This window comes from Elgaria multicarinata, chromosome 4, assembly GCF_023053635.1.
Source record: "Elgaria multicarinata webbii isolate HBS135686 ecotype San Diego chromosome 4, rElgMul1.1.pri, whole genome shotgun sequence".
Lineage (NCBI taxonomy): Eukaryota > Metazoa > Chordata > Lepidosauria > Squamata > Anguidae > Elgaria > Elgaria multicarinata.
This window is the reverse complement of record NC_086174.1, coordinates 60,502,002-60,529,522: the sequence shown is the minus strand read 5'-3', so window position 1 is coordinate 60,529,522 and position 27,521 is coordinate 60,502,002. Positions and strand designations below refer to the sequence as shown.

Sequence of the window (27,521 nt, the reverse complement as noted above, 5' to 3'; positions counted from 1 at the left end):
GCTTTTTACATTCTGTGGTTAATGTTTACTCCCAAACTGCAACACTTAATTTTTAATGATACATGTCTCTCCTTTACCGTCTCTAACACAACCATATGTAAAGGATGATTGCCCTTCTGTCTCTCTTTTGTCTCCTCTTTAAAAAAAACCACAGGAAAAAAAAATCAAACACATAATAAAAAATAAGGGCATTTTGTTAACCACCCTGAACAACCTGAAAAATAGACCACACTGAATGGCAGCAAGCCACCCTGCGGACATTCAGACAACACACTAACCAATGGTTCAACGAACACCCAGAGAGCTTCGGCTATGGGGCGGTATATAAATGCAATAAACAAATAAATTCAACAACCCACACTCAACCACGGAATGCGGTTTAGCGTGTTTTCTGAACAGCTCCTGAGCGTGAGCTAGCATGTTGTGCGAATCCAGTCGCTGAGTACAAGGGAGAGATAGGGTCTGAGCATCAACTCACTAAACTCCTGGGAACCTAGTTTTCATCACTAGCAGAAGCTTTTTTCACAGAAGGCGAGCTCTTTTTTCTTCCCACGCCCTCTGCCAGCCAACTCATTTCCCTCATCTCCTTTTCTCTCACTCTGAATCACCACCCATAGACACATGTTCTCCTCCCCCCCCATGGCTCCATCCATTCACGCCCTATACACAAGCACCTCATGTATCTATCCTACATGCATACATGCAAATACACATGGCCTCCCCTTCTCCACACTGCAAGTTCATAAAAAACAACAGTCATTATTTTTCAGAATCCCTCCAAAATCCCCCAACCTTTTCCCTCGCCCTCTTTCTTGTACTCATGCAACCCCCCATCCATGCAGATATACAATGACACCCTCCCAGGTTGCTTTGGTCTGGCTCTCCACCCCTCCTGGCTTCCTATGGCTCTCCCTGCTCCTCTCCCTGATTAGATTCCTCCGGTGTTGTCTTTAATCACCACAGTTTACAGGACAGATTTAAGGGCTCCTTTTTTCTTACCCCCTTCTTTTTCTTGGTAGTTGGACCCCACTGCAGAGAAAAGCTGTCGCCATCTTCCTTTTCCTAAGGATGCCTCTGAGCCTCACATGAAGCCCAGAGGCATTCATGGGACCTGGAGATGGCAGTGGTTGGAGGCCCTCACTTTGCGTTGTAGCAATCTCAGCTGCTGGTCAGCAAATTTAATAAAAAGGGGTGGGGAGGGATAGGACACCTCAGTGGGTGCCAAGAAAGATGTCTGGGGGCACATTTGAGCCCATGGGCATCATGTTGCCTATTTATTTATTACATTTCTATACTACCCAATAGCCAAAGCTACCTCATTCTATACCATATTCTACAGACAACGAAACAAATAGCCTTATAAACTGCTCTAGGCCTTTGCCATCATCCTTGGTTACCACCTTCCTGAAGTCTTCCCCTGCCAGTGTTATATAGTAATAAAGAGCTCAGGTTTGGGACTTACTGCCAGCCCTGAACTGTAGTGTTTTATGGCTATATAACCATCTTTATTTTTTCCTGTCAGCTCTCCTGAAACTTCCCTATAATAGACAGTATCCAAAGCCAGCAGTTCCCCAGCACTCATTAGGTTGCTTCCCAGAGCAATGTTGAAAACCAGAATGGGACAGGCCAATGGAGTTCCCTTTTACAAGCTCCAATGACTTGTTCCGTTCCATCAATGCTAGGTATGGTTAGTTTCCAGTTGGTCTAGAAAGAGCTAGCTTCCTGTTGCGCTAGCGGTCATTCCCAATAGTGCAAGGGCAGTTTTGGATACTGCTCATAGTGTATAGAGAAGAGTTTTTAAAAGAACAACTGGTGTCAACATTTTATAGGTTCTGGAAGTAACTAAACATAGGTTATTGATGGATCATTTTATTGTTTTTCTACATTTTTTTCTTTTAATTTACAAACCAATATATTTCTTTGTACCCAGGAATTCCCCCAATCGTGCCTTATTTTTGGACGGCCCCATTTCACTTTCAATCTGATAGGCATTGAGCCAGCCAACTTCAGTTTCAGAGGAAATTATGCTTGTTTTCAGATGAGTTCCCTTTTGTATATGAAATGTTGTGTGTTCCTTGCATTCTGATTCTGTGCTTGCAAGCATCTTACACTGCATCACCCAGGCCTTTTGAGTATCCAGTTCCCTAGCACCAGCAAATATTTGTGCTAGCAAGAGAACTGAGCTTTTTCAAGGAATGTCGGCCCAGTCTGCATGACTTTGCCCCATATGTCTTGTGGGAGGATGCTCTTTTAGCTCTTCCAGCATGGCAGCTAAAGTAGAGAGTATAGTTGGGTTGTTAATGTGAATCAAATCTTTTTTATTATTATTATTTTGATCTTCAGCAGTTACTGACTGTCAACAAGATATTTAAACAAAGATCAAACATCTGCCCTGGTTTTCCACCCTTTGCCTTTTGTCTGAAATGCAGTCCAAGAATATCTGCTTCTCTGCTTTGTTTGTGATTATTTTTTTTCCTATTGAGGCAACTGCTAACAGAGTTGCTTTTTTTCTGTGAATTGTGTGGCAAACCCATTGAATTGTAGAATACTGCTATCTTGCAGCAATATCACACATCACTTTTTATTAGCCATTGTTGTCTTGCTGTGTAATGATATGTCATGTCTGTAAACCAAGACAATTTGAAGTGCCTTTTATATTTCCTTATATTTTTACATGAATGAATTATATATCATGACTGTCTTCCTCAATCTAGCTATGTACCAGTCAGAAGCTATGCAGCATTTTAAGGAGGAAAGTGAGTGATATCGAGACTCAACTACCAGCTCTTCTTGAAGCCAAAATGCTTGCTGTATCAGGTAATTTTTCATGGAATAAGAAGATGCAAAAACATTTCATGGCTGTGAATTCTCCATCATAATGGGAATATGTAAAGAAATCAGGATTGAATTCTTCTAATTTACAATGGCATTGTTTCATGAACAAATGAATGTAAGGCATGTAGGAATAAATGTGTATCTGTTTTAAATGACATTTCTCCGTGGAATGCAGGTGTTGGCATTTCTATTTATTTAGATCGATAAACAGCTAATGTTGGCAGCAAAAGAGCTGTTTGTCTTGAGAGCGCCTGTACATGTTCATAACCAAAACACTGATATGTGAAGATAAAGTTTGGGGCATAATAAGTCATTTTTAAAAAATAAAACAAAAAATAAAAGTGCTTTGTACCATGAACTTTGAATTGCTGTGCTCCCCTGCTTTTTGCTTTTTTGCAAGGGTGAGAAAGAAGGAACTATGCACAGTTGTGTTTACAATTTGCAGAGCTGACAAGCAGAAAATCTCCCCATTAGGCAATGAGCCAGCACCATGCTTGGGTGTGTAATTAAAGAAGTCTTTTATCAAGTAATAGTGTTATGATCTATTTTATGCTTGCCAAGGGGGTACATGTAGCATGTGCTTTTTGTACTAGCCAGCATATACAGCATTGTGCAATAGTGTAATTTAGAAATGAAATGAGGAGCTATACCATCAGCTTTGGAAATCATTTTGGAGTGGCTCTTCTCCTATAACCTCACCACTACACTTATTCCTTTTTCTCCACTGTCTCTCACCTGCTGCCCATCGGGCCTCTTCCTACAGCTGACCCTCGTACTGGACAATTACACCTTTCCTTTCCTCTCAAGTGAGTTTTACCTCTGGAGAGAGCCCCTTGCATATCTCAGGATTGACAGGATCTAAGTTGCAATCCTGATCCTAAACGCATACCACAAGACATATTCAATGCAATCCAATCACACATTTAATTTAGCATGTTTGGCCCTCAGTCCAACAGTTCCGTAAAGGAGGCCTCTATTATAATCCTCATATTGCAAATGGGGCATGAGGATGAGAGACGTAGGGTTGATCGATGACAATGCTCTTTTTATGAGATGTCAGTATCCTGTGTGGTTTACCTACACATACATTTACTGTGGTTACCACATGGCTTGACTTTTGTAATTCCTTCTTATTTTGGCTTCCAGTATGTAGAAATTTGGCTGATTCTAGATCTAAGCCTCTGTGATCACATTGTAGGCACTCTGAAAGATGATGATGATGATGATGATGATGATGATGATGATGATGATGATTAGGGCTTTGGCTGCCTATAGGGTGGTGGATAAAGAAGATTGTGCTGTTGGTTCATGGTCTGAATTGCATAAGACCCAGTCATATTTGAGATTTGCACCTAGATATTTCTGTATTTTCCTTCTTATCTTTAAACTTGTATTTTCTGCATCCTTTGGGGAGCCATCGCTTTTGAAATTCTATTTATTTATTACATTTTTATACCACCCAATAGCCAAAGCTTTAGTGTAATTTACTATACTTTCTCTTTTTAAATATTTTATATAATTTTCTTTTATGTTAGCAATGTATATATTTTTGTGTTTATAAAATATCTTGTTCGCTAGATGTTTCATGTGTGATAAACTTAGAATTCTTATTATTATGAATGGATGGGTCAGCAAGGGGTGGAGGCAGTCAGAAGGCTACTCGGCTGCTTGCCTTCGGGCAGCTGCTATTTATTCCAGGCAACCTGCCAAGTGGTGAACTGCATGATTGAACTATATGTATAGTTTACTTCAGCAGAGTTATGTAGGCCTCCTTCATCATGTAGTATGTATCTGGGCCTACACTGGTATCTTGCTTTAATGGCTCAGAGTCTGCACTGACTGATGGTGACTTGCCTTTCTCTAGATCAGCGGTTCTCAACCTGTGGGTCGGGACCCCTTTGGGGGTTGAACGACCCTTTCACAGGGGTCGCCTAAGACTATTGGAAAACACATATTTCCGATGGTCTTAGGAACCGAGACATTTCATTTATTTGTAATTAGAAATAAATATTTCACAATATATAATTACATATTGTTTTTGTGATCACTATGCTTTAATTATGTTCAGTTTGTAACAATGAAAATACATCCTGCATATCAGATATTTACATTACGATTCATAACAGTAGCAAAATTACAGTTATGAAGTAGCAACGAAAATAATTTTATGGTTGGGGGTCACCACAACATGAGGAACTGTATTAAAGGGTCACGGCATTAGGAAGGTTGAGAACCACTGCTCTAGATCAACCATGGGCAAGACTTTGGACACAGGTCTATGTTCAGGGCCTAATCTACACCAAGCAGGATATTCCACTATGAAAGCAGTATGAACGTGGTATATAAAAGGCAGGAGCCACACTACTGCTTTATAGCGCTACTGAAGTGCACTGACAACTGTTGGGGCCCATTGACACATACCCATATACTACTTTTATACCACTATATCCTGCTTGGTGTGGCTCCTGCCTTTTATATACCACTTTCACACCACTTTCATAGTGCAATATTCTGTTTGGTGTAGGTTAGGCCCAGGTGTAGTGCCCTATCCATCAAATCTTCAGGCTGCTCTTTATTTCATTTACTCATTATTTGGTTTATTGAAAATAATGTATAGCTGCATTTCAGTAAAACAACAACAACAAAACCACCCAAGATGCTACAAAATCAATTCCAAACAATAAAAACATTTAAAATCTTGAAAACAACAAATAAAATATCAGTTAAAATACAAAATAAAAAGCTGCAAATAACTAAATAAATAAATCCTGCACCTATTTATTGCCCTCCCAGTGAGGTACTTCCAAGCAAAATTGTTTTCATTTGTTGTCTAAAAGAGAGGGTGTGAGTGCCAGATGGATTGCTGTAAGGAGAGAATCCTAAAATCTGTGCATCACTACAGCTTTGTAGTAATCAGTTTTTTTATGCAGATTCAGGAATAATTAACAACAGAAACATTTTTGTATAGCTTTACAGTATATTTTGTAAATATGAGGGTAGTCTTCTAAGAACGTTGCTTTATTTATACTCCCTGGTGACAGCTGATGGTGGTTGCCAAATCTCCAAAGAGTCTTGAAGTTTACAATAATGTTTTTAAAGTATAACCTGTTAAGCTGCACCATTTAGAAAAGGAGAATGTTTGGCATGTTAGAACCTTTGCCTAAATGTAGACGACTCTGGATAACTAAAAAGTCATCTTTATTTTACAGGATTTTAAGGATAGTCTTAGAAACTTAGAAATTGACTGTATTAGAAACAGTCAATTACAATACTGGGAAAAGTGCTTCAAGAGATTGAAATGTGTACTTCGGTTTTTTCGTTTTTGTTTTTTAAACATACTGAGGAAATGTTACAACACATATAAGAACAGTAATTGTAAACAGCAACAGCATCATTATAGAAGAATATTCAGCTTTCAACTCATATTTTGGAATAGCTTTAATTGGTTTTTAAAAATTAAATAAATCAGTTTGGCCTTTTCTGCAGTTGATATAATAAAAAGGATATAGTTTTACCTAATATTTGCATCTTTTAAAATCTATTTTAACGTGTTTTATTCTGTTTTTATTTTATTTTATCTTGTAAGCCGCTCTGAAATTTTTGATGGGGAGCAGTATATAAATATTGTAAAATAAATAAGTAATATTTACTTTTTGACATTAGGGAACCAATATTTTACCCTTTCCTTATGAAAGATGTATGCACCTGTGTATTTATTCTTAGAGACCAGATTAATTTGACCCCAGGTTCTAGTATTTTGAGAAAGGGAGAAAAATGTCTCCTTATCCACATCCTCCGTACCATGCATAATTTTGTACACCTCTATCATGTCTCCCCTCAGCCTCCTTTCCTCCAAGCTGATGTAACTTTCCCTCATAGAGGAGATGCGCCAGCCTCTTAATCATTTTAATTGCCCTTTTCTGCACTTTCCCCAGCTCTGTAATATCCTCTTTAGGTGTGGTGACCAGTACTGTACACAGTATTCTAAGTGTGGTCGCACCATAGATTGTATAAGGGCAGTATGATACTGGCAGTTTTATTCTCAATTCCTTTTCTTATAATGCCTAACATGGAGTTTGCCTTCTTTATAGCAGCCGCACACTGGGTAGACATTTTCATCGAGCTGTCCACCACAATCCCAAGGTCTCTTTCTTGTTTGGTCACCGCCAGCTCAGATCGCATTAGGTTATACTTGAAGTTGCATTTTTTTGCCCCAGCGTGCATCACCTTACACTTGCTTACACTGAACCGCATCTGCCATTTGGATGCCCACTCTCCCAGCTTGGAGAGATCCCTTTGGAGCTCTTCACAATCCCTTTGTGTTTTTACAACCTTAAATAATTTGGTGTTGTTGGCAAACTCAGCCACTTCACTGCTCACTCCTAATTCCAGATCATTTATGAACAAGTTGAAAAGAATTAGTCCCAATACCGATCCCTGTGGGACCCCACTATTTACTTCCTTCCATCGGGAGAATTGACCATTTATTCCTACTCTCTATTTTCTGTTCTCTAACCAGTTACTGATCCATAAGAGGACCTCTCCTCTAATTCCATGACTACTAAATTTGTTCAGGAGTCTTTGGTGAGGGACTTTATCAAAAGCCTTTTGGAAGTCCAAGTAAACAATGTCCACCAGATCATCCCTGTCAACATGTTTGTTGACAATCTCAAAGAATTCTAGTGGATTAGTTAGACAAGACTTGCCTTTGCAGAAACCATCTCGATTCTTCTTCAGCAGGACCTGACCTTCTATATGCTTGCTAATTTTGTTTTTAATAATGCTTTCAACTAATTTACCTTGAACAGATATCAAGCTAACCAGCTTGTAATTTCCTGGATTCCTTTTTGAAAATTGGTGTTACATCGGCCTTCTTCCAGTCCTCTGGTACAGAGACTGAGCTTAGGGACATGTTGCATATTTTTGTGAAGTGGTCCACAATGTCATATTTGAGTTATTTGAGAACTCTAGGATGGTTACCATGTGGGCCTGGTGATTTATTTGCTTTCAATTGTTTCTCACAACATGAAGAATGGTAGAGCTTTCTGTACCATTCTATTTTTATGTAGATATTTTAACTGGAATTTTTTCAGGTTGATATTACAATTATTGTACAAATGCCAACTGAGTATTGATAAAGGAAGCTTGAAGCTTGTTTTTCTAAAAAAAAAAAAAAGGTCATTGCCATTTTTAAAAATTGACATTTAAGAAATAATACTGAGTATCATTTTATCAGCTTTTTCATGGAAGATATTTTCTTTTCAAATGTTGTTAAAAGGGTGAATGCTTACCTTGCAAGATCTGACAAGTAGTATCTGTGATGATACAATGTGGAGATGTTGAAACAAACAAGTCAAGAAATGAATAAATTACAGTGTGCAGTTTACATAAAACATGAATCTGTCATGGAAAAGAAAAACTGCATTAATTAAATTTTATTTACTAGATGTTTTCCATGAAGAACACATTTTCAACCACCAAAAATTACTGTTGTCAATATATTAAAATCTAAAACGCCATTATTATTTTGTGATTTTTTGTGACAGTGAAACAGATTTATGTATCTTTTAAAAGGCAACCCTCATGTGGCATTTAGAAAGTGCCAATTTAAGTTACTGTGATTGAGGTCAGGAGTTCACCGCTGGCACTTTAAGAGAGTGCTGTGTGCTGATCTCTTGATGAGTTCTTGATATTTCATCTCAGACTTGAAGTCACATTTCCTTCGTCAGGAAAAAAATAAGGCTACATAGGGCAGATTTGCCTCATGGGCATATATTAGAGGCAAAAATGCTTATAAATTATTAACTGAAATACGGTGCTTATTTCATCATAGCTTCAGGTTTTGGAATTAACCTTCCCTCTGGGAATTAGTAGCCATTCAGTAAGCATAAGATGTTAATAGACAGAGTAGCATCTTCTTCCGATCTTTACAAAGAAGAATAATGATTAGGCTGCAACTTCTAATTAAGAATTAATTTTCAAAGGGCCTGTGGAGGAATAACCCCAGCAGGAGAAGGTAGCACACAGGTGTTATCCCCAGCCTTGCTGAGGAAGGAGATTGTGCAGCTGAGGAAACACAAACACATCTTACTTCCCCTGGGGCATTACTAGTGGCTACTGGACAGGATAATTTTTGAGACGCTTCCCGCATCCTTCACGGAAGTGGCAGCAGGGAAGATCCTAGTGAGGCCATGCTGCTGCCGAGTGCTGGTAGAGGGGGCGGAGAGGGAGGTATGGAGGAGGAGGAGGCAAGGGTGTACAGGGGTAGGGGGTATGGGGCTTGCCAGGAATGGCCCAAGGCATTTTGCTGCATAAGGCAAATGGTTAGAGTCCTCCCTCTCCATTTCCTTGTACAGAAACCAACCAAACTGGCAGTTGAATCTTACTTTAATAGCAGTGACAGGCCAGCATTCTCCACTGCATTTATGTTCTGAAGGAGCCACCTCAGATGGCAGATGCTTGCTGGGCAGGAGAAAGGGGGAAGCAACAGCAACATAGGTGCCATTGGCTCTCTGGAGTACTCTCACTAATTTTAAGAACATATTTGTGTGTTCATGTAATATATGCTCAGCATAATGTGCAAAGGATGCAAAGATACCCATGTAAATAACTACTTGTAGCATAGTAATGTGGTGGACTGCAGGGTGATGATCTAGCCAGTATGTAATTATTTGTTACTTAATTTTGAAAAAAATCATACTCACCCTCGGATTACCCTGCAGTCCACCATCACTTTTTAAAAAGAAACCAGGAATTTGGCAATTTGAATAAGCAAAATAATAATAATAAATAAATAAATAAAAAGAAAAGAAAAGAAAGAAAGAAAAGAAAGAAAATTAGTAATAATCATTCTATAGGTTTCAAATAATGGAAGTCAGTGGAGATAGATTTTCCTTAATTTTCATTGCTTACGTTTTGTTTCCTGTACAAATGATTAGGTATTTAATTTTTAGTACTAATCTACTTTGAGATTTCAATGTTTTGTTCCTTTTCTGTCTTCCTCTCTGTATGATGTTCCTCTAACAAAACTACAGGAGGTAATTTCTGTACTGCTAAAGACCTTGTAGAAGAAATTAAATCATTAACAGCTGAAAGAGAACGACTGGAGGGACTTCTCAGCGAATGGTCATCCCTGAGTGCCCAAAATGTCCAAAACTTAGAGAGAATGAAAGAAGGTCACAAGAGACTGAAGGAAGAAATGGAGCAAGGGGAATCTGCCTTCGGTAAGTAGAGCAGTTTGCCAGCTGTTGGGGTGACGACAGAAGCCTGGCATTTTCTGTGCTGTGTGCCATACAGTATTTCGATTTGATGGACAGCCATCTAATTTATACGACATTAAAAAAAAAGTTCTTTGATGGGCAATTCTGGCAGAACCTTTGATGTATACTATGTTGAATCTGCTGTCAGCCTTAGTCTTTATCACTCCTGAGTGGCATTTCTTCCTGGCTTTGTATATGTTGATGATGTAGCATGCTTGATCTCCTTTGGCTCATTTTCACATAGCCACCTGTGGTGAAGCCTGCTGCCTGACACTGAGAACGTCCTGCACATTCAGAGCTCTTGCATAATATAACAGCACTCTACATATGATCACACATCCTTTAATCCATAGAAAGAAGAAGATGCCCACAATAATAACAAGCCCGACAAGAAACCACTAGCATTGTTGGGGGTTTGTTCTCTAAGCATGTTGTGTAAGGATGTAATCCACAGCATGCGTAATGTTTTGAAAGCAATAAATCTTTATTTACATGAAAGATTAAGGCAGATTTAGTCAGTTTAGTGAACAGAACTGTCTTTAAAATGTCAACACAGTTGAGGATATGTTTTTAATCTTTAATGATACGTAGAGGGCAAGGTATGAAGCAGAAAATCTCCTCTGTGTTTTTCCTTTCATTGTGCGGACATAGTGGTTCAGAAGGCTTCATCTGTGAGGTAGCTAGAGCTGTCACTGAGGGGCAAGCAATGAGGCCAAGGTAGCTGGAAGTGAGCACAACTGAACTATTCACGGAGGAGTGGGAGCTGGAATCAAAGAGTAAAGCGCTACTTTTTAAGGCGTTGATAGCCAAGAGCCTGTCTGTTGCACTGGCCTAATACTAGCTGATGTTTTAAAAATTAGTGAGTGAGAAAAGTTTTGCTGTTATGACACATTTCCTCCTTCTGAAGTATTATGGCTTGTTAAATGGCCAAGATCCAAGCAACCAGCTGAGCATTTCATATATCTGTTGGACTTTTAACCTGGCCTTATTTATACCATGTGTCTAACAGTCTTGATATGTGGGATTCTCCATCTAGACAAAACATGGCCAATAGGTCTCTTTCATGCTGTCAGGTAGCTTCAAGTCTTGAAGTGGCTTGGAAATCTAAAATTCCTTCTCAGGTTTTAGATTTTTTTTCTCATGCAGATCACATTGGGAAAGAATGGTTCTCTATGAAGTTTGTTGAGATGTTTTCTAGTTGTTTAAAGTATTAGACAGTTTTGTTGACTATTAAAAAGTTGTGAAATGACTTTTTTACTTTTGTATATGTAAAGTCAGATACCTCCTCCTCTTTTTCTGATTGATAAAAATAAATAACAGGTGTGTACAGGGACACACAGTTGCCGTTTTAATGCTTGAAGTTAAGTGCTTCCTGTTTTTGTAAACAAACATACAAAAAATGTAAAACCAAAGAAAAATATAATTACTATTTTAAAAGCAATCTTTCAGAATATAACAATTAGTTCCACATTCACAAACTTTTTTTAAAAAAAAAACTCGGGAATTTATAAAGTTGCTTTGGGGATTCGCCTTCTGAGAGGAGAAAACTTGGCAAATTTTGGGTAACCGCATACATGCCAGTTTGGATTATATTCACAGTTTGCTTTTATTGAAGTCTCAACATTGCTTGTTGGTTGGGGTTTAAACAAATTATAGAACACACATCTGTATCTGTTACCATTTTGAGTATTTGTATAAGGATGAACCTTCAATTTCTTTTGATTCTCAAAGAATGCCTGCAGAAAGTATACCCTGCTGTATAATAAAACCCAGTGGAGCACAAATTGCTCCAAGCAGTATAAATAATTAAAATGTGTGATTTCCTCCCCCACTGTCCCTTTGCTTTCTCTGTCATCTACAGCATGTCTTTCTTTAGGCTATGGTAATTTGTTTAGGTCTGATTACATTAAGCATATGATGGGTGTAACAAATTCAGTTGAAAACAAACCTATGGTGCCATTTAAGTATTCTTAAAAATAAAAGTATTTACTATATTGTAGTTTTGTTAACTTCATTGTTTTTTTCCATATTAAAAGTTTTGCTGTAAACAAACACATGCCATAAAATGTATTTTATTTTTAAAAGAAAAATATTCATAAGGATTTAGTTGGAAGGAATAGTTGTTGTTTAGGAGTTTAATTTTGTTAATTGACCACTATATCATATGGATATGTAATTGTGATGGGTTGTTGTTATTATTAGTATTACTAGTATTATAAACAATATTTATATACTGCTCAATTATCGAACACAGATTCCATCAACAGTAAAAGAAAGAAGATTAAAAAAGCAAATTAAAATTGTTCAATTTAAAAACAAGTGAACCAGAAAAATAGTGGCTAGTCAGTTGAGGAAGGCTTCTCAAAACAGAGTTGTTTTCAGGAGGTGCTGGAAGCAGCCTAGTGTTGGTGCTTGCCTGACCTCCAGGGGCAGGGAGTTCCACAGAGAAGGGGCCACTACACTAAAAGCTCTTCTCCTGGTGGATTTCAGTCGGGCCACAGGTCCACATGTAACCACCAGGAGCATGTTCTCCGACGACCTCAGTGAATGGGCAGGATGGTAAGGGAACTTCATAGGTGACTGCACATTGATAGGTAATAGTACTTGACATTTAAAGAGTGTTTTTAAAATGTTCAAAATGCTTCACTTCTATGATCCATAATCCTTACAACTGCGTATTGTAGACCAGCATTGTTATCCCCATTTATAAAAATTCTTTTTAGGTCAACTGAAAAAAACGTTACTTGCTTCAGGCTGCATCATGAGTTTTGAGCCAGGTTCTTCCTATTTCACAGTCTTAAGCATATATTAAATTAGATTATTGGAATATTCTTTATTCTAATACCTCCATTTGCTGACATTTATTTCAAGCAGGTTATGAGTAATTTTTGGCTTTGAGACTATGACAAATGGGAGACTCCATCTTTAACACTCCAAGTTAGAACAGGCTGCAAGGCATCCCCTGTTGTATCTGAGAAGTAGAATGCCACCAGTCATATAGTTAATAACTCTTATATCCTGGACATGAGAGAATCCTGGCTTTTATACCTATGGAGAAGGTTATGCTCCTTTTCCAGAGCTTCCTTGAAACTACCAATAAACCAGGTTAGTATGTTGGCCAAGTGGCCAAGGTTCAGGCTATGCAAAAGAACTAAAATCAATTAGTTTCCAATGGAGTAGATTTTTTCAAGAACCCAGCAGAGAGAAGTTCAGAAATAGTCAATTACTTTTAAAACAAAACAAAACCTAGGGCTTGTGTACACCTTAGGTTGTAGAGGGAGGGAGTGGGGAGGATCACAAATTTACCTGCTTCTGCGATCCTCCCCCAGAGTCTTGATGGCCACGCTAAGTCCTGGAAGGAAAGAGGGACGTCGTGGCCACCATTCCCCCCCCTTTAATGGAGATGGAGCGCAATCGTGCTCCACTGAAACAGTAAGTTTTTTAAAAAACAAAAACCCGAACCTGCTCCCCCCCACCATAGGCATGGAGCCTCCTTGTGCCCGTTTTCAGAGCCCTGCTACTTGCAGGGAGGAAAGGAAGAGGCGGGAGTGGCAGCCACACCAATCGTGATCTGCAGGATGCTCCCGGGACCACAGGAAACATTGGGTTTTCCACGGTTCCTGATATCCCGCAGAAAGCCCATTGCTGTCCCCGCTTGTCACTGGGATTCCCTGTGCATCATAAGGACCCACACGAGACCAGCTGCGATTTAATGGCTGGTGTAGACATGCCCCTAGAATTAGCTAACTAAAACATACTTAACTCACCAAAGCAGTTTGGGAGAAGGATGCCGCCCACCTAGGACTCAGCAGCATGGCTTAGTCTTGACGCTTTGCAGCTGCTCAAAGACAAAGGAAGTTTTCACCAATAAGTGGTGTTTCAACAGAGTTGGACAACTCTCAGAGAGGGAAATTAAGTCTGATCAATCAGTGCTGGATATGACCTGATCGTGAGTCCTCCAGATGATTTCTGTCTGTAGCTATGTAACATAAGTCTTAGCCATGAGGAATGGGGAGTCAAGCCCCAGATGTAAAGTAATGTAAATTGGCTTGGCGTGTTCTTTGTTTAGAAGCATTCTAGAAGGGAGAAGAGAAAGGGATTAATCACATGGACAATATATTGATTGCCATTAGCCGTACTCTGTAATGACATATATTTACACTGCAATCCTTTATAAGCTTATAAAGGATAAGTCCAATGCAGTTGAACTTATTTCCAAGTAAACACGGATAGGATTGCACTGTTAGAAAAGTTATTAATGGAAGAATCATTTATTAAAGGCCAGAAATTAAATAAAATTTGATCCTATTAAATCAACACAATTTTCAAATTAACAGTAACTTATATAAAAGTATTTGTTTAATATCATTATATTAAGCATTTGATGGGTGCAACAAACTTAGTAATTCTACCAAATTAAAGTTAAACGTCATGTTATGAAAATGGAAATACTTATTTGGAAGTTTGAGCAAAATGCAGTAAATTAGTGCTGGCCTGCAGCTCAATCAGTGGTGGATTGGGAGGGATGACAATAGTGGTCTTGTGGTTGTTACTTGCATCTGTAAATTTAATTAAATGCATGAATAAGTAATATAAATATTAAAACATAGACAAAAGAACAACAATGCAGTTATGATTCCAGTATACCCAACTCTTATTATCATGATTCTCCTTTCCTCCATTTTTAATAAACAGCATAGAAAAAAGGGATGTGCCTTACATGTAATTGATGAACTTAACAACATTCAGATATCTCAATTTATGTGTAGCTCTAGAAATTATTGCCAAATGAGATTCAATTTCTCTGAAAAACAGCTCTTAAGCCAATTTTATCTGCTTTGATAGATTTATGAATAGCTAAATCAACAAAAGCTGGAATTGTAAATTTACTGAGGCAGGTGTAACTGACTTAGGATGCAATCCTATCCATATTCAGACAGAAAAAAGGCCTACAGCTCCCAGCATGCCCCATCCAGACACGCTTGTTGGGGCATGCTGGGAGTTATAACCTTTTTTTTCAAAAAAGTCTAAACATAAATAGGATTGCACCTTTTAAGTGCTATTTTCAGGTGTGGATATGCAATATTTTGCACAGCTTCTAGATGCATTGGATTGTTAAATGATCTAGCTCTGGTTTCAAACCATTTAAGCAGTGTATACATAGTACACTTCAGGATCATTAAAATGATCCAGAATTTTTGGACACCCTTGAGTGTCTTAAACCAGATTTCATTAATAAATTGTGACACAGTCGGATGTGTTGCCTTTCAACATATTTAGAGAGATAAAATCTGTAAAACTCATCAAAGAATATAGCTTATTATGAGGGCCAATTAGATGTGATAGCATCTGAATACACCCTCTATCAAATTCTTCTAAAAGATTTGCCTGTGGCCAATTTGGATCTCTGCATGTTTACATAATGTGAGATTATCATGTGTATAAAGAATCAGAACAGAGAAGTGTGTTGTTGTTTTTATTGCTTAGCTTTCCTAACTTGTATTTGACAGGGTTAGAGGTATTTTAGAAATTTAAATGTAATGGAAGTAAGACTGTCCATCTATTTAATGCAAGTCATTGTGCCTCAATACTCCTTCTTGGGGACATGGGTACAATGGTGCTATTGCACTCATATCCTGCTTGTGGGCTTTCAGTCTCTATGTGCATCTGGTTGGCCACTGTGGGAATAGAATGCTAGACTGATCCAGTTCAACTCTGCTTTTAAGGCTGCCTCCTCTAACCTATCATCCTTCAGATGTGTTGGACTACAATTCCCAGCATTCCCCAGCTCACATGGCTGACTAGGGATGGTAGAAGTTGTAGTCCAACACATCTGGAATGCTGTTTTAAAGTGTTCATTTCTCCCAGTGAGTTCATGACTAAAGAACTTCTCTTCATTGGATGAGCTGAAATTTGAACTAAGCAGTGCCATACATTTTCAGTGCAATCTATCCATGTCTACTCTTGAAGTAAGCTTATTTGAGCTCAATGGGGCTGATACCTGGGTAAGTAGATATTGGATTGCACGCTAAGTCTAGCTATTTCATGAAGGTCTTGGCAATTAAAAAGCCAAATGTGTGAAAAGACCTATGTAAATTTCCTGTCTTCCTGCTGTTGAGAAGATTTTCATCCCCAGAGTGCGAATTTTGCTCCACTTGATTCCAAACCTAGAGAGAGTTCCCAGAGAGCTCCGGCTATTGGGTGGTATAGAAATGTAATAAATAAATAAATAAATTTGTTTTAATCAACAAAGTGGTTTTGGAACTGATTATTCAAGGGCATCCCCCACCCCAAGAGCATAGTCTGTGTACAGGATCACTTCAGGTTCATGTTTCCTCCAAACTGTTCTCTTCTCAGTGTCTCCCTGCAATCTAATCATGCAAGCTAAAGGTTCCACTTACAAGATCAAATGCCAGAGGTGAAAGAAGTAAAGTCTGCACGGTATCTCTCTCTAAAAGAAAGTCTGAAAAGGTCCCATTTATACAAACCCTAGAAGTGGGATGCTTTTATTTAAACTTAATCCAATCAATTGAAAAATAAATGTTGCTAAAACACTTTATAGAAAACTCCAGACATTTACCTGATGCATTCTCTCATCAGGTAAATGAACCAAGAACAGGCCCTCTGTGTGTTCAATCACTGATACATTTTAGGTACTTCCTTAGGAAGGTATCAGAGCCCTTTCTACTGGTAATGAACACCTGATCTGGATGGATAATAGAAGAAATAATTCTTTGTAGTCTTGCTACCCAAACTGTTGACAGGATCATCATATTGGCTTTAATGAGTAAAATTGATTAACAGTTTGAACAACAGAGAATATCTTTAATTAGTCTTAACAAGACAGGTATGTCTTCCTTATACACAGGAATAGTTAATTAAGAATGTAAGAAAAGCTGTGTTGGATTAGATCAAAGGCCTATCTAGTCCAGCCTTCTCTTCCCACCATGGCCAACCAGGTGCCTATTATTAGAGAAATAGTACAACTGCCTTTACAGTGGGAAAGGTATAGCTTCGCAATCTCTTTCATGTTATGTACGAGTCTAGTAAGCAAGCCCAATCTTGTATTTGTTGATAAGTAGGTTATTATACTTGCATTCTCTGCAATCTTCTTGAATAATTATAAGCAGAAACACTGAGAACAGGACAGGAGCTTGACAATAAATATTAGTATGACAAATATTGCGCAAGGAGTAGAGGTTTTCTTTTAAAAAAATTCATGTCCAAGTTATATCATTGGAGTTATCATAATTAGTCTAAGAAGAACAGGAATCGAATAGCTCTAAGACTTTAGCCAGCCACAAGAATTAGCAAGAAGTGACAACTGGCTATGTTTAGATCACTGGACTCGAAGTGGGTGTTTCACATAACCATTTTATGTGAAACATAAAATTATTCAAGAAGACTACAGAGAATGCAAGTGTAATAACCTACTTATCAACAAATACAAGTTTGGGCTTGCTTACTATACTCGTTTTTGGCAGTTATTTCATGGTAGACATACATATAAAACTGTGTGTTGCAAATAGGTTCATTTTGTATCTGTCTGCCTTTCTTGCATGTCCCAATCAGGGCTTAAAATCATTCATGTGATGAATCCATGCATGAGATCATATGCCACATGCATGCACCTCTACCATGAAGCAACTACCCAACAAGGCTATATTTTGGAGGGGAAAATAGTTGTGTTGAATCAGTCCTCAGATTTGGAACTTGGGGTTCAAACACTTTTAAAGGATCTCCATTCTTTTTAATGAATCTTAAATGGGGCTGACTGGCTGGCTAATTATTTTATGAAGCAGAAGCACAAAAAATACAGTTCCAAAACTACTAGTATAATAAAAACTTTCCATAGGTGACAGGGAACAAAGAGCATATAAAATGTATTATTTAATGCGTTTTAATTGCTGCAAAGAGGGATTTTTCAAAGGAATTCTTTCCATTTTATTTTAACAAAGTCCTTCCATAGCCTGATCAGAAAAAAGCAAGGTATCACTTCTATTTTTCTAAAGAAAAAAGCTAGGTAATAACATGAAACTGTTATTTTGAAAAGATGAAATAGTTTTCACCTTTCAATATATGTGAGGTATGTAGAACCATAGTTAGGTAGTGGACAGAATGCTGGGCTTAGACTGGGGGGAACTGGAGTGACAGGCAGACCTCTACTTCTGATGCAGCTCAACAGTGCCTCCTAGAGCGTCTAGTAAGTTGGCACCATGCTGTGATGCCTGAATACACTAGATCTTACATTTTTTCTCTGATACACAAAACTTAAGCTCTTCTGCACAAAGGTTTGTCTATTTAAAACTGCTTAGCTTTTTTGCAATTCAAGTGTGGCGCCATTATGAAGTCTAGCGAGTAAGTAATTTTCTGATTTGCTGGTTAGATACTGAAATCACACTACCGGACAAAAGAATAGTCAGTTTCTGTTAAGGGGCCAGCTTTGACTGAATTCCGATTCCCATAAAGGTGAGAGGTTGCTCCCCCACTCCATCATCTTCGAAATAACTTCTAATCAGAGACCTTGACGATCTCTCTCAGATCGAACTTCCTCTAAGAAACTCTACATAAGCTCTGAATCCCACGATTCAACTCCAGTGGAGAGCCAGTGTAGTTAGACAGTCTTGGACTGGGATTCAGGAGATCTGAGTTCTAGTCCCCATTCTGCCATGAAGCTCACAGAGTCAGGGGTACCAAATCATATGCTAGCTGATGTGTTCTCCAGTAAAACAGAAACAATTAACCAAGAAGATGGGCTTTTCTAAAACACCTGGAACCTCATGACCCAAAAGGGAGTAAACAATTCCCATACTTGCTTATTAAAGTTTTAGAAGTATCTAGGTTTCTTTTAAACCTAATCATGTTTTAGGGTTAACTGTAGAAGCAGGAACACTTGCAACTGAAAATAGTTCTTGCATAAGGGCATAAGAATCCCAGAAGTGAATGGCTTTCTGGCTTTTTTTTTTGTATTGCCATTGCTTATATTCTATATTTTAGTATTGTGGACCCATTTCTACCTGTCTTGATCACAGGATAAAACCCTGGTGTAGAGAAACCCTAAGGTGTGCCAATAGGTTCAACCTGACTGGTGGCAGCCTGTCAGTAATTCTAATTTGGGGGAATCCTTGTAAAATGGGGATCAACCAGTAGGGGAAGTCATCCCCCTTCCCAGATCCGTAACGCCTGGATTAAAATCCCTACTCAGCTGTGTGAAGGTCAATGGCAAAATCTTCAGCCAGTCACTTGCTAAGCCTGATCTATAGGGCTGTATCTGAACAGAGTTATAATAATGAAATTGTATAATCCCATGTACTCTGGGGTTTTATGGCAGGACAAAAATGAGATCCCATTTCTCATGATACCCAGCATCATATGATTCCTCCATGCACACTCACTGCAGTCTCTGGGGACGCCAGGAATCATAGGCGCTACAGTTTCTGTGGTCTCCAGTGACCCTGGATACTGATGCAAATATATGGCAATATCCAAAGCCTCAAGGAGGCCCTGTTAGTCCTCACTGTAAATGAGGGTAAGGTGAGATGGTGGGGTATGATCTGGGCAGATTCAGGCTGTAGGGAGGCCTTTAGGCTCCACTGCACTTTGATGATTGGGAGCAAACCAAGGCCTGAGAGTGTCACTGAACAGGAATAAATCTGTTAAAAGAACAGATTCATTTGAGGTGTCCAGAAGATATTCCAACGCAATGTTTGTTTTAACAGAGGGAGATGCCTCTCGAATTAAAATGGTTGCGAATAGGTGTGTGTGTATACGTGACCAGGCTTTCTTCTTTTCTGTTGTTGATGCCTTACAGTTTCTCAGATGGAAGGAAGCAGAAGTCAAAGGTAGAGATTTAATCACATAATAATCAGGGCTGGAATTTTAAATGGGACACATCATTAACATGTTAATGAGTTTTTTCTCTTGTTGCCAGCTGCTGTGTATAAAAGGTTGCAGAAGTAGCACAGAGATGTGGTTTTGCAAAAATGTTTGCCCTCTAATTTGTGTATGCATTGTAGAAAATCACCTGTGTTATTTTTTTTTTATGTGTTTTACTTCCTTTAGGATAAGTATGGCATCAACTCGTGATTTAATGATGCAGGAACCAACTAGCATAAACGCATAGTTAAATGTACATATCTCATTGCGCACAAGCAAGCAGTTCTTCTGCACAAGCTCCACTCAAATTGATGCACGCAAGTGTAACTGTGCACTTCAGGTGCAATCCAGTTCACAATCATTCCAGTACAGAATGCAAAACTGTTTGGATTTTTCACTTAATCCTTGTTCCTTTCAATGTTTTAGAGGGATGTTACTCTGTTGCAGTAGACACACACAAAAAGAATCTTGTGGCACCTTCAGAGACTAAGCGTGCATCCTTTGGTCCAAAAGGTTTGTGGACTAGAGGAAACTTAATCAGTGTTATAGTCACTTGGCAGACGCATATGCACGTGTGCACACAAGTGAGCGCGCACACACACACATACACACACACTCCTTTGCTGGAGAAGGATGACCGTCATGTCAGCAGTATGTCACATGTGGCAATATTGAGAAACCAGGTTCATTGGCTGGGCATGTACATGGTTTAAGTTTTTAAGTTAAAAATACAGCATTCGTTTCTACAACAGAATAGAGCTTATTCCCAAGTAAATGAGTTTAGCATCATTGCAGCAGAAGCAAATCCCAGTTCATTACTGCAGTCATGATGGTGTTATGATTTAGGTGAATTTAAAATGCAAAACTGCACATGCACAGAATATGCCTTAAAAAAAATCAGGGTGGCCAACAGTTTTTTGTTGGTGTTCTAACTTATCTGAATATAGAAATGTTGTTGGTGTGCTTCACAACTGAAGTAATATACATTGATGTCTAGTCTCTAAACAGGGCAAACTGTAACCATTAAGTCCAGGATCTAGAATTGCCATGCTTCACCACTGCATTTGTTTATTTATATTAAGGTTTATTTCCTGCTTTCACCCTCCACAAATGGAGGTGCACAAAACAGCTAACAGCAGTTGAACATAGCATAAAAATAAAGTATCAGCAATAAAACATCAAAACCAAAGAATCAAAAGCTGCAGTAAAGTCTCAAGAAAGCTAAAATTATCAGATAGCAATTAAGACAAATCCTATTTCAGTCCCCCAGGACACTATGCTGCTAAACAGACAATGCAATAACCAATGGTTAAATAGTCAATGGTGAGTAAAAGTGTTGTCTTTCAGGACTTTTTCACACCAAGGTTGGTTATTCGGCCAAAATAACCAACACAAATAGCCAATTCTGTGCAGGGTTGATTATTTGAACAACCACTGTTCATTCCTGTTTGATAGATGGCAATGAGGCTTCTGTGTACATATAATATTCCAGGATTACAGCCTTATGGCTGAGCTACATATTCAGCAAAAAGTTAGCAGAGTTGTAAGTATCTTAAGAAAGGCAGGTACTTTTGCCCTGCCTTCTGGATTAATCTTGCTCCCCAAGCTGTCTTAAATAGAGGGTTTTAATAATAATAATAATAATAATAATAATAATAATAATAATAATAATAATATTTCTTACCCGCCTCACCATTTTGCTCTAAGCGGGGAACAACAGTAAGTATAAAATACATAAAATACTGATTAAAAACATAGTATTGTTAAAACATCCTAAAAAACATCCTAAGCATCCTAAAATTCCACTGGATAGGCCTGCCAGAAGAGATCAGTCTTTATAGCTTTCTTAAATGCTAAAAGACTGTTAAGTTGATGACTCTCCTCCGGGAGGCCATTCCACAGTCTGGGAGCTGCAGAAGAGAAGATCAGAAAGATGCTCAGACATAGTCACAGGACTTAAAAGGTCCTCCAAAGGCCAGTAAATCTGGCCTCCTACCCAAGGCATGCTGGGAGTTCCACCCAAGGCATGCTGGGAATTGTAGGCATAATCTGGGTGAACAGCATTAAGGCAGTACCATATGTGGAAGTGGGTAAACATTTTGGGACATACGTGACACACACATACTTTCCGCTTTATAGGTGGACGTAAGAGTTTCAACAGATTGAGGGTTCAGTGAATAGGTTCCTAGTTTTCTATAAGCCCCAATCAGGTATTTTGCCTTTATGCAACAGCTATAGTGTGAAGGGAAGAATGGAGATGCAATCACTGGCCCTGGCACATTCCTCAGACCTGTTGCCCTCCATGCATTGGTGGGCCAGAGTCTGCAGCAGTGTGCCTGCTCTCTGTGTAGAGACTCCCCACACAATTTAGAAACCTGCATGAACATGTTTCAAAATCGCCTGGGGAGCCTAAGTACATACAGCAAGATCTCCCTCTACAGACTTTTGCCCTTCAATGAGTTGAGGGTGATTTGAATCTGGACATCTCAATTCCAGTCACCATGGCAATTCATCTAGTAGCCATAATATAAGTACATGTGAACCTGCTAGTGAAGTATTTTTCTGAATTATGGTTTAATACACAACTAATTTCAGAGTACTTTTCTGTTATGGGTTGTCATCATAGAAATGATTGTTATGGTTGGCATTTAAATGTTGGCACTCTAAATACCCTTGCCTGGTGGGACATCTCACCAACTATGCTGTTTTGTCTTGATCATATGCTGCCTTATATATGAGCTTGATTTTTTAAAGTAGAAAGGCATGGAATTATAATTCCACAGATCCAAAGAATTCTGGCCTCATGTTGCTGTTGATTGTATGAATATACTAACACAACATAGGGATGGTTTTCTTTCATAAACATTTTCTTCTCGTATGAGGAATGCCATCCTTTTCAGTGATTTGGGAAGACAAGAAAGGGGTGAAAGTGTTTGCTATGTAGCAGCGCAGGCATGTCTCATGCTCCTCTATCTACCCCTCTTTGAGCAGTGTTACCCACTCCAGTACCAGGTGTTCAGGCAGCAGTGGTAGTGCTCCAAAGAGATTGGCTGCTGCTTCAGTACCAATTCTTTATTCAAATCATTCTTCTTCCTGGTGACATCATCACATAGCCAAACCTAAATGATAATGTCACTGGTCTCAAGGAAAAAGATGACCAATTTAATGAAGAGGGGAAAAAAAAAGATAACTGAAGCAGCTGTCAATTGGGATTCTGATCAGATGAATGAGGGGGGTATTGTAGAACATGTTGTCCTCCAACTCCTCTTTTCATCCAAAGATTTTTCAGCAGTGTACAATCAGCACAGCTCTAACATTCACTTTGATATGCATATTAAATAGGCTGTACTAAAAAGGGCCATTGCAATGCATTGGTTCCTTCTGATTGGCCATAGGAAATGGTTTGTTGTTTGTAGGGACCATGTGCAAATGGAAATAGTTGCTTACACAATGGTCCTTAGGGATCAATTCCAAATGGTTGCTTACATTGTGGTTGCGGTCCTTAGGGTCCACCTCCAAATGGTTGAACTCAGTGGAATGCATTAAACCAGAGATGCCTGGAGGCTTACGAGGTGGTCTTTATCGCTATCTCCAAATGGACTAGAATCACAGGAGTTTGCCACATTTCCTGGGAACATTTACATTCTTAAAACCTGCACCTCCACCATCTTATCCAACAGACTGGCTTAGTACTTTATATGTTACTCAGTCAAATCTTTAAGGGCAGGGCTTGCTTAATGGTAAACATAGGGCAGGGCTTGCTAAAGTGAATAAGGTTAACATTATCCATAGAAGATACCTTCTCTTGTTGACATTGGCCTGTAACCATAGTAAAGAGAGGGATAGTTTGCATGCTTGGAGTGTGTAAAAATATCTGCTGTCTGAAATGGTAAAAGAGAGTTCCATTTGACAATTCGCCATGTCCAGTGTTTGCCCTTGTGTTCTACCATATAGCTAACAAAATCACCAATTTTTATGTTTTTGTAGACTGTACACACAGCAGAAAGGCAACACCAGCTATTATCAAATCTCCTGTTATTTCAAGATTTTTTTTAAAAAAATTATTTGCAGGATCTGTGCTACCAGCATTTGATAAAGGGTACCTGGATTTCTTTCTTTCATTCGTTCGTTCGTTTTTTGAGATATTGACTTGGGCCGACTTCTTGTATTACTAGTTCAACTAACACGTGCTGAACTGAAAGCATGGATCTCAGCTGTGTGGATGACTGGACCATGATGGCCTCCATTTATATTGCTCCTCCATATATACATATCCATCTTTGTCCTGCCAACTTTCTCTTTTCAGGATATTGCTGCTTCTGAATCCTTGGTAACATAATCATGATTCAAAATCATGATTTACTTATATCTATTGCAGTGCTGGCAGACTTGTCCTTTTAATGTTTTGAGTGGAAGCTCAGCTTTCTATGAATTGCATTATGGAGCTACAGTTTTTCATCCAGTCATGCATTGATCCCTTTGAAGTCAGTGGAATTACTTCATGTGTATTTGAGTGCTAGATTGTAGCCGAAGGCCATTTGGATGCATTATGTTACTGACTTCTTTATATACAGAACGGGCCAGTTGGCATGATCAAAATAAGCCTCTGTGACTTATGAAAGCATGCATGTGTCAAGCATGATTTCCATAATCACCGCCCAGGCACAGCTTGTCATGTTGTCTGAATAGCTTGTTGGAGGGCGAAACAACCCTCCAGTAAGCCTACAACTTGCAGTTAAACATCCTAGTGTAGTTTTTTTCAAGAGTGTGTGCAAATCTCTCCCTCCACCTGCCACCCTCCATCTCTCTCTCTCTCTCTCTGGCTTCTTTAGTTTAAGAGGAAATTGTGTTTCCTTACCAGGGCTTTGCTTCCTGCTTTTCTTGTGCAATTGTAATGGGGCAGCATTACACAGCTGGAGAGGGGCAACCACATGGTCTATAATGAAAAACTTCCCCTCCTCTCCTGCTCATAGCCATGGCCTGGACTGCAGTTGAAGCCGCCGCCCAAACCACAACGGAGCCAGGTAAGTGGGGGGGAGGGGGGCTTACCTGGCGCCGGCGCCGCAGTCTGTGCAGCCCTCCCCCACCCCCACCCCCCACTTACCTGGCTCTGCGTCTGCTGGCGCTGCAGTCAGGTAAAGGGGGAGGAGGGCTTATTTGGCCCCCATTTTGTCCCTTCTTCCCTACTTACCTGCCTCCGCCGTCTGCCGCAGAGGCAAGTAAATGGGGAAGGGGGGGCAAAATGGGGGCCGAATATTGATCCGGACCTCCGGATCCGATTCCGGAGTGGATTGGGGGAGGTTTGGATTGACCCAAACCGGTTCAGGCCCGATCTGGAATGTCCGGATTGGGTTCCAAAGTGGTTCGGGTAGGGTGTGCCCAGCCCTACTAGAAAGGCCTTCTTAGACCCATGTCTGGTGTCATTCTGCTGTCAGGCAGACTGTTTTATTTAGACAGGACATTAACTTCTCAGGCTGACTTGATTTTTTAAATAATGGCTTGTCTCAATATGTTTTAATTTGGGCTCTGTTGGTGTCTTGGATTAGTTTTATCTGCTTTTATATTTTATTGCCATTAACTTTTAAAAATCGTTTTATTGCCTTTTTATTATAATTGTAGTTCTAGTTGCCTTGGGTGCTATATGAAGAAAGATAATATAGACATTCAACTGACGATGATGATATAATGATAAGCTAATTTTTTATATAGAATTTTCATAAAAGCACAGTTGTTGTTAGAAGGAACTTGTATTCTTATGAAATATTTCAGGAAATTGGTTTCAGTTTCATAAGAAATATATATATGTTGTTAGAAGAAATCCAATTTTCTGTCCCATTCTGTGAAGTATTCAACTGGGGTTGCTTCAGTAGTAGTTGTTAAAGGACTTATATAAATAAAGTAGGCAAAAATAACATTTTAGAGATATGGTGCCTGTCCATGAATAATTTTGCCAAGGTGAAATTTTACTGAGGAAAATGTGATCCAACTCTTTGCTAGTCAAAATTCACTGCTCCAGATGGGATTGATTTTAATGCTGAAATAATGCTACTTCGCTACTGAAAATATCAGTAATACCAAAGTTTTAGCATTCTTTTACTTCTTTTGCATTGTGTAAGTTGATTATTTTACTATATCTTTTGGAAAGATGTATTTTAAAGCAACATGTGTGCTAGTTATAAGCCATATCATTCTTAGACTAAATAGCATACAACTTAGGGATCTGGTTCACACAATTGTGGGTTAACCTCCCCCCAAATGCATGCTGGCAAATTTCCCTCATTACCTTCACTGGTGCAACTTTTCATGCTGTCCAAACTCGAATGGCATAGCTTATTTGAAGGGGCAGCAACCTTCAAATAACCTATGGACTTGTTGTTGGGTTATTTGAAGGTTGCTGTCCACACAAATAAGTTATGTCAGATGGCACAGCAAGCTGTACCAGAGAAAGGCAGTTAGGGAAATTGGGCCAGCATATGGCCGACATGCACGGTGGGGAAAATAAACCACCATGGCTTATTTCCCTTGCTGTGATCATGCGAACCAGCATGGCTTATGTTAGTGGCTGGAAGTTGGATTTCTGAGGCTTCACTATTTTGCATCTTCTTTTCTTTTGTGTGCTTTGATGATTTATTAACTGGGTATGCTCCCAGGGAGCTCTGCATAACATCACCTTATGTTCATGCCCCCCTTTCATTTTCTAATAAAACGGAACAGATAGAGCCTATGCATGTGTTGCACTTTGTTATATATACTGGAGCCCATGTGTGGCTACGGGTACTTGTGTGTTACTATGTTTGCACATCCTGGAGTTTTATGACGATGGGAATATATATTTTTAACAAAGGCACTTACAGATGATGACAATGATAAAAAATATTGCTCTGCTCTGTGATCGGCTTGCCTAATGGGGGGGGGCATTTCAGGTGTGGAGGGGGAATAAGGGGACGCTCCTGAAAGCCCCAGGAGTAGGGGCTTACCAGGCGATAGTAGCTTGCACAGCCGTCCTCCTAGCTCCTTTGAAGCACTTGTTGTCCTCTTGTTGCTGGCTCGGGCAGGCTATGTCCCTTTCTACACCTAAGGGTTATCCCAGACAAATGGAGGGATCGTCCCTGCCTGCTCCCGGGATCCCCTGTATGTCATTTGCATGCGTAGGGATGATCCTGGGATGCTCCTTGGAAAAAAGGCAGGTGTAGAAATGGGCCATGTTTGTCTGGATAGGGATGGTGATCATTCTGAAGCATTGTTGGCAGTGACAAGTGATGCTGAGGGCCTCCCACTGCCTGTGGGGCCGTCTCCCCTTGCACACCTGGTGATTCACTGCCCGGCGGGATGTGAAAGGGGATGTCCCCCCTTTCCCCAAATGGAGAAATCCTGAGGGGTGCTGATTCTATAATCGACATCTAGCAGCAAAGAATGTTTCGCCCGATTACAGTAGAGTAGCAGCCCTTTGCAGATCGAAGTGAATAAACGAGGCCCGATTTTCAATCCGTACAATTGTGTCATCTCTTTATTGTCTCACCTCCTTCACTCGCAATGACCTTTAGGCAAATC

The 27,521-nt window shown here is 39.4% G+C and overlaps 1 protein-coding gene across 1 annotated transcript in view; it reads left to right on the top strand.

The window, feature by feature from the left end:
* The window catches only part of DISC1 (DISC1 scaffold protein), a 187,661-nt gene that overhangs the window by 69,309 nt on the left and 90,831 nt on the right, over nucleotides 1-27,521 (top strand). Inside the window, 2 exon segments of the mRNA XM_063124382.1 lie at nucleotides 2,715-2,817; nucleotides 9,870-10,058. Coding sequence (XP_062980452.1) covers nucleotides 2,715-2,817; nucleotides 9,870-10,058 — 292 coding nt within the window.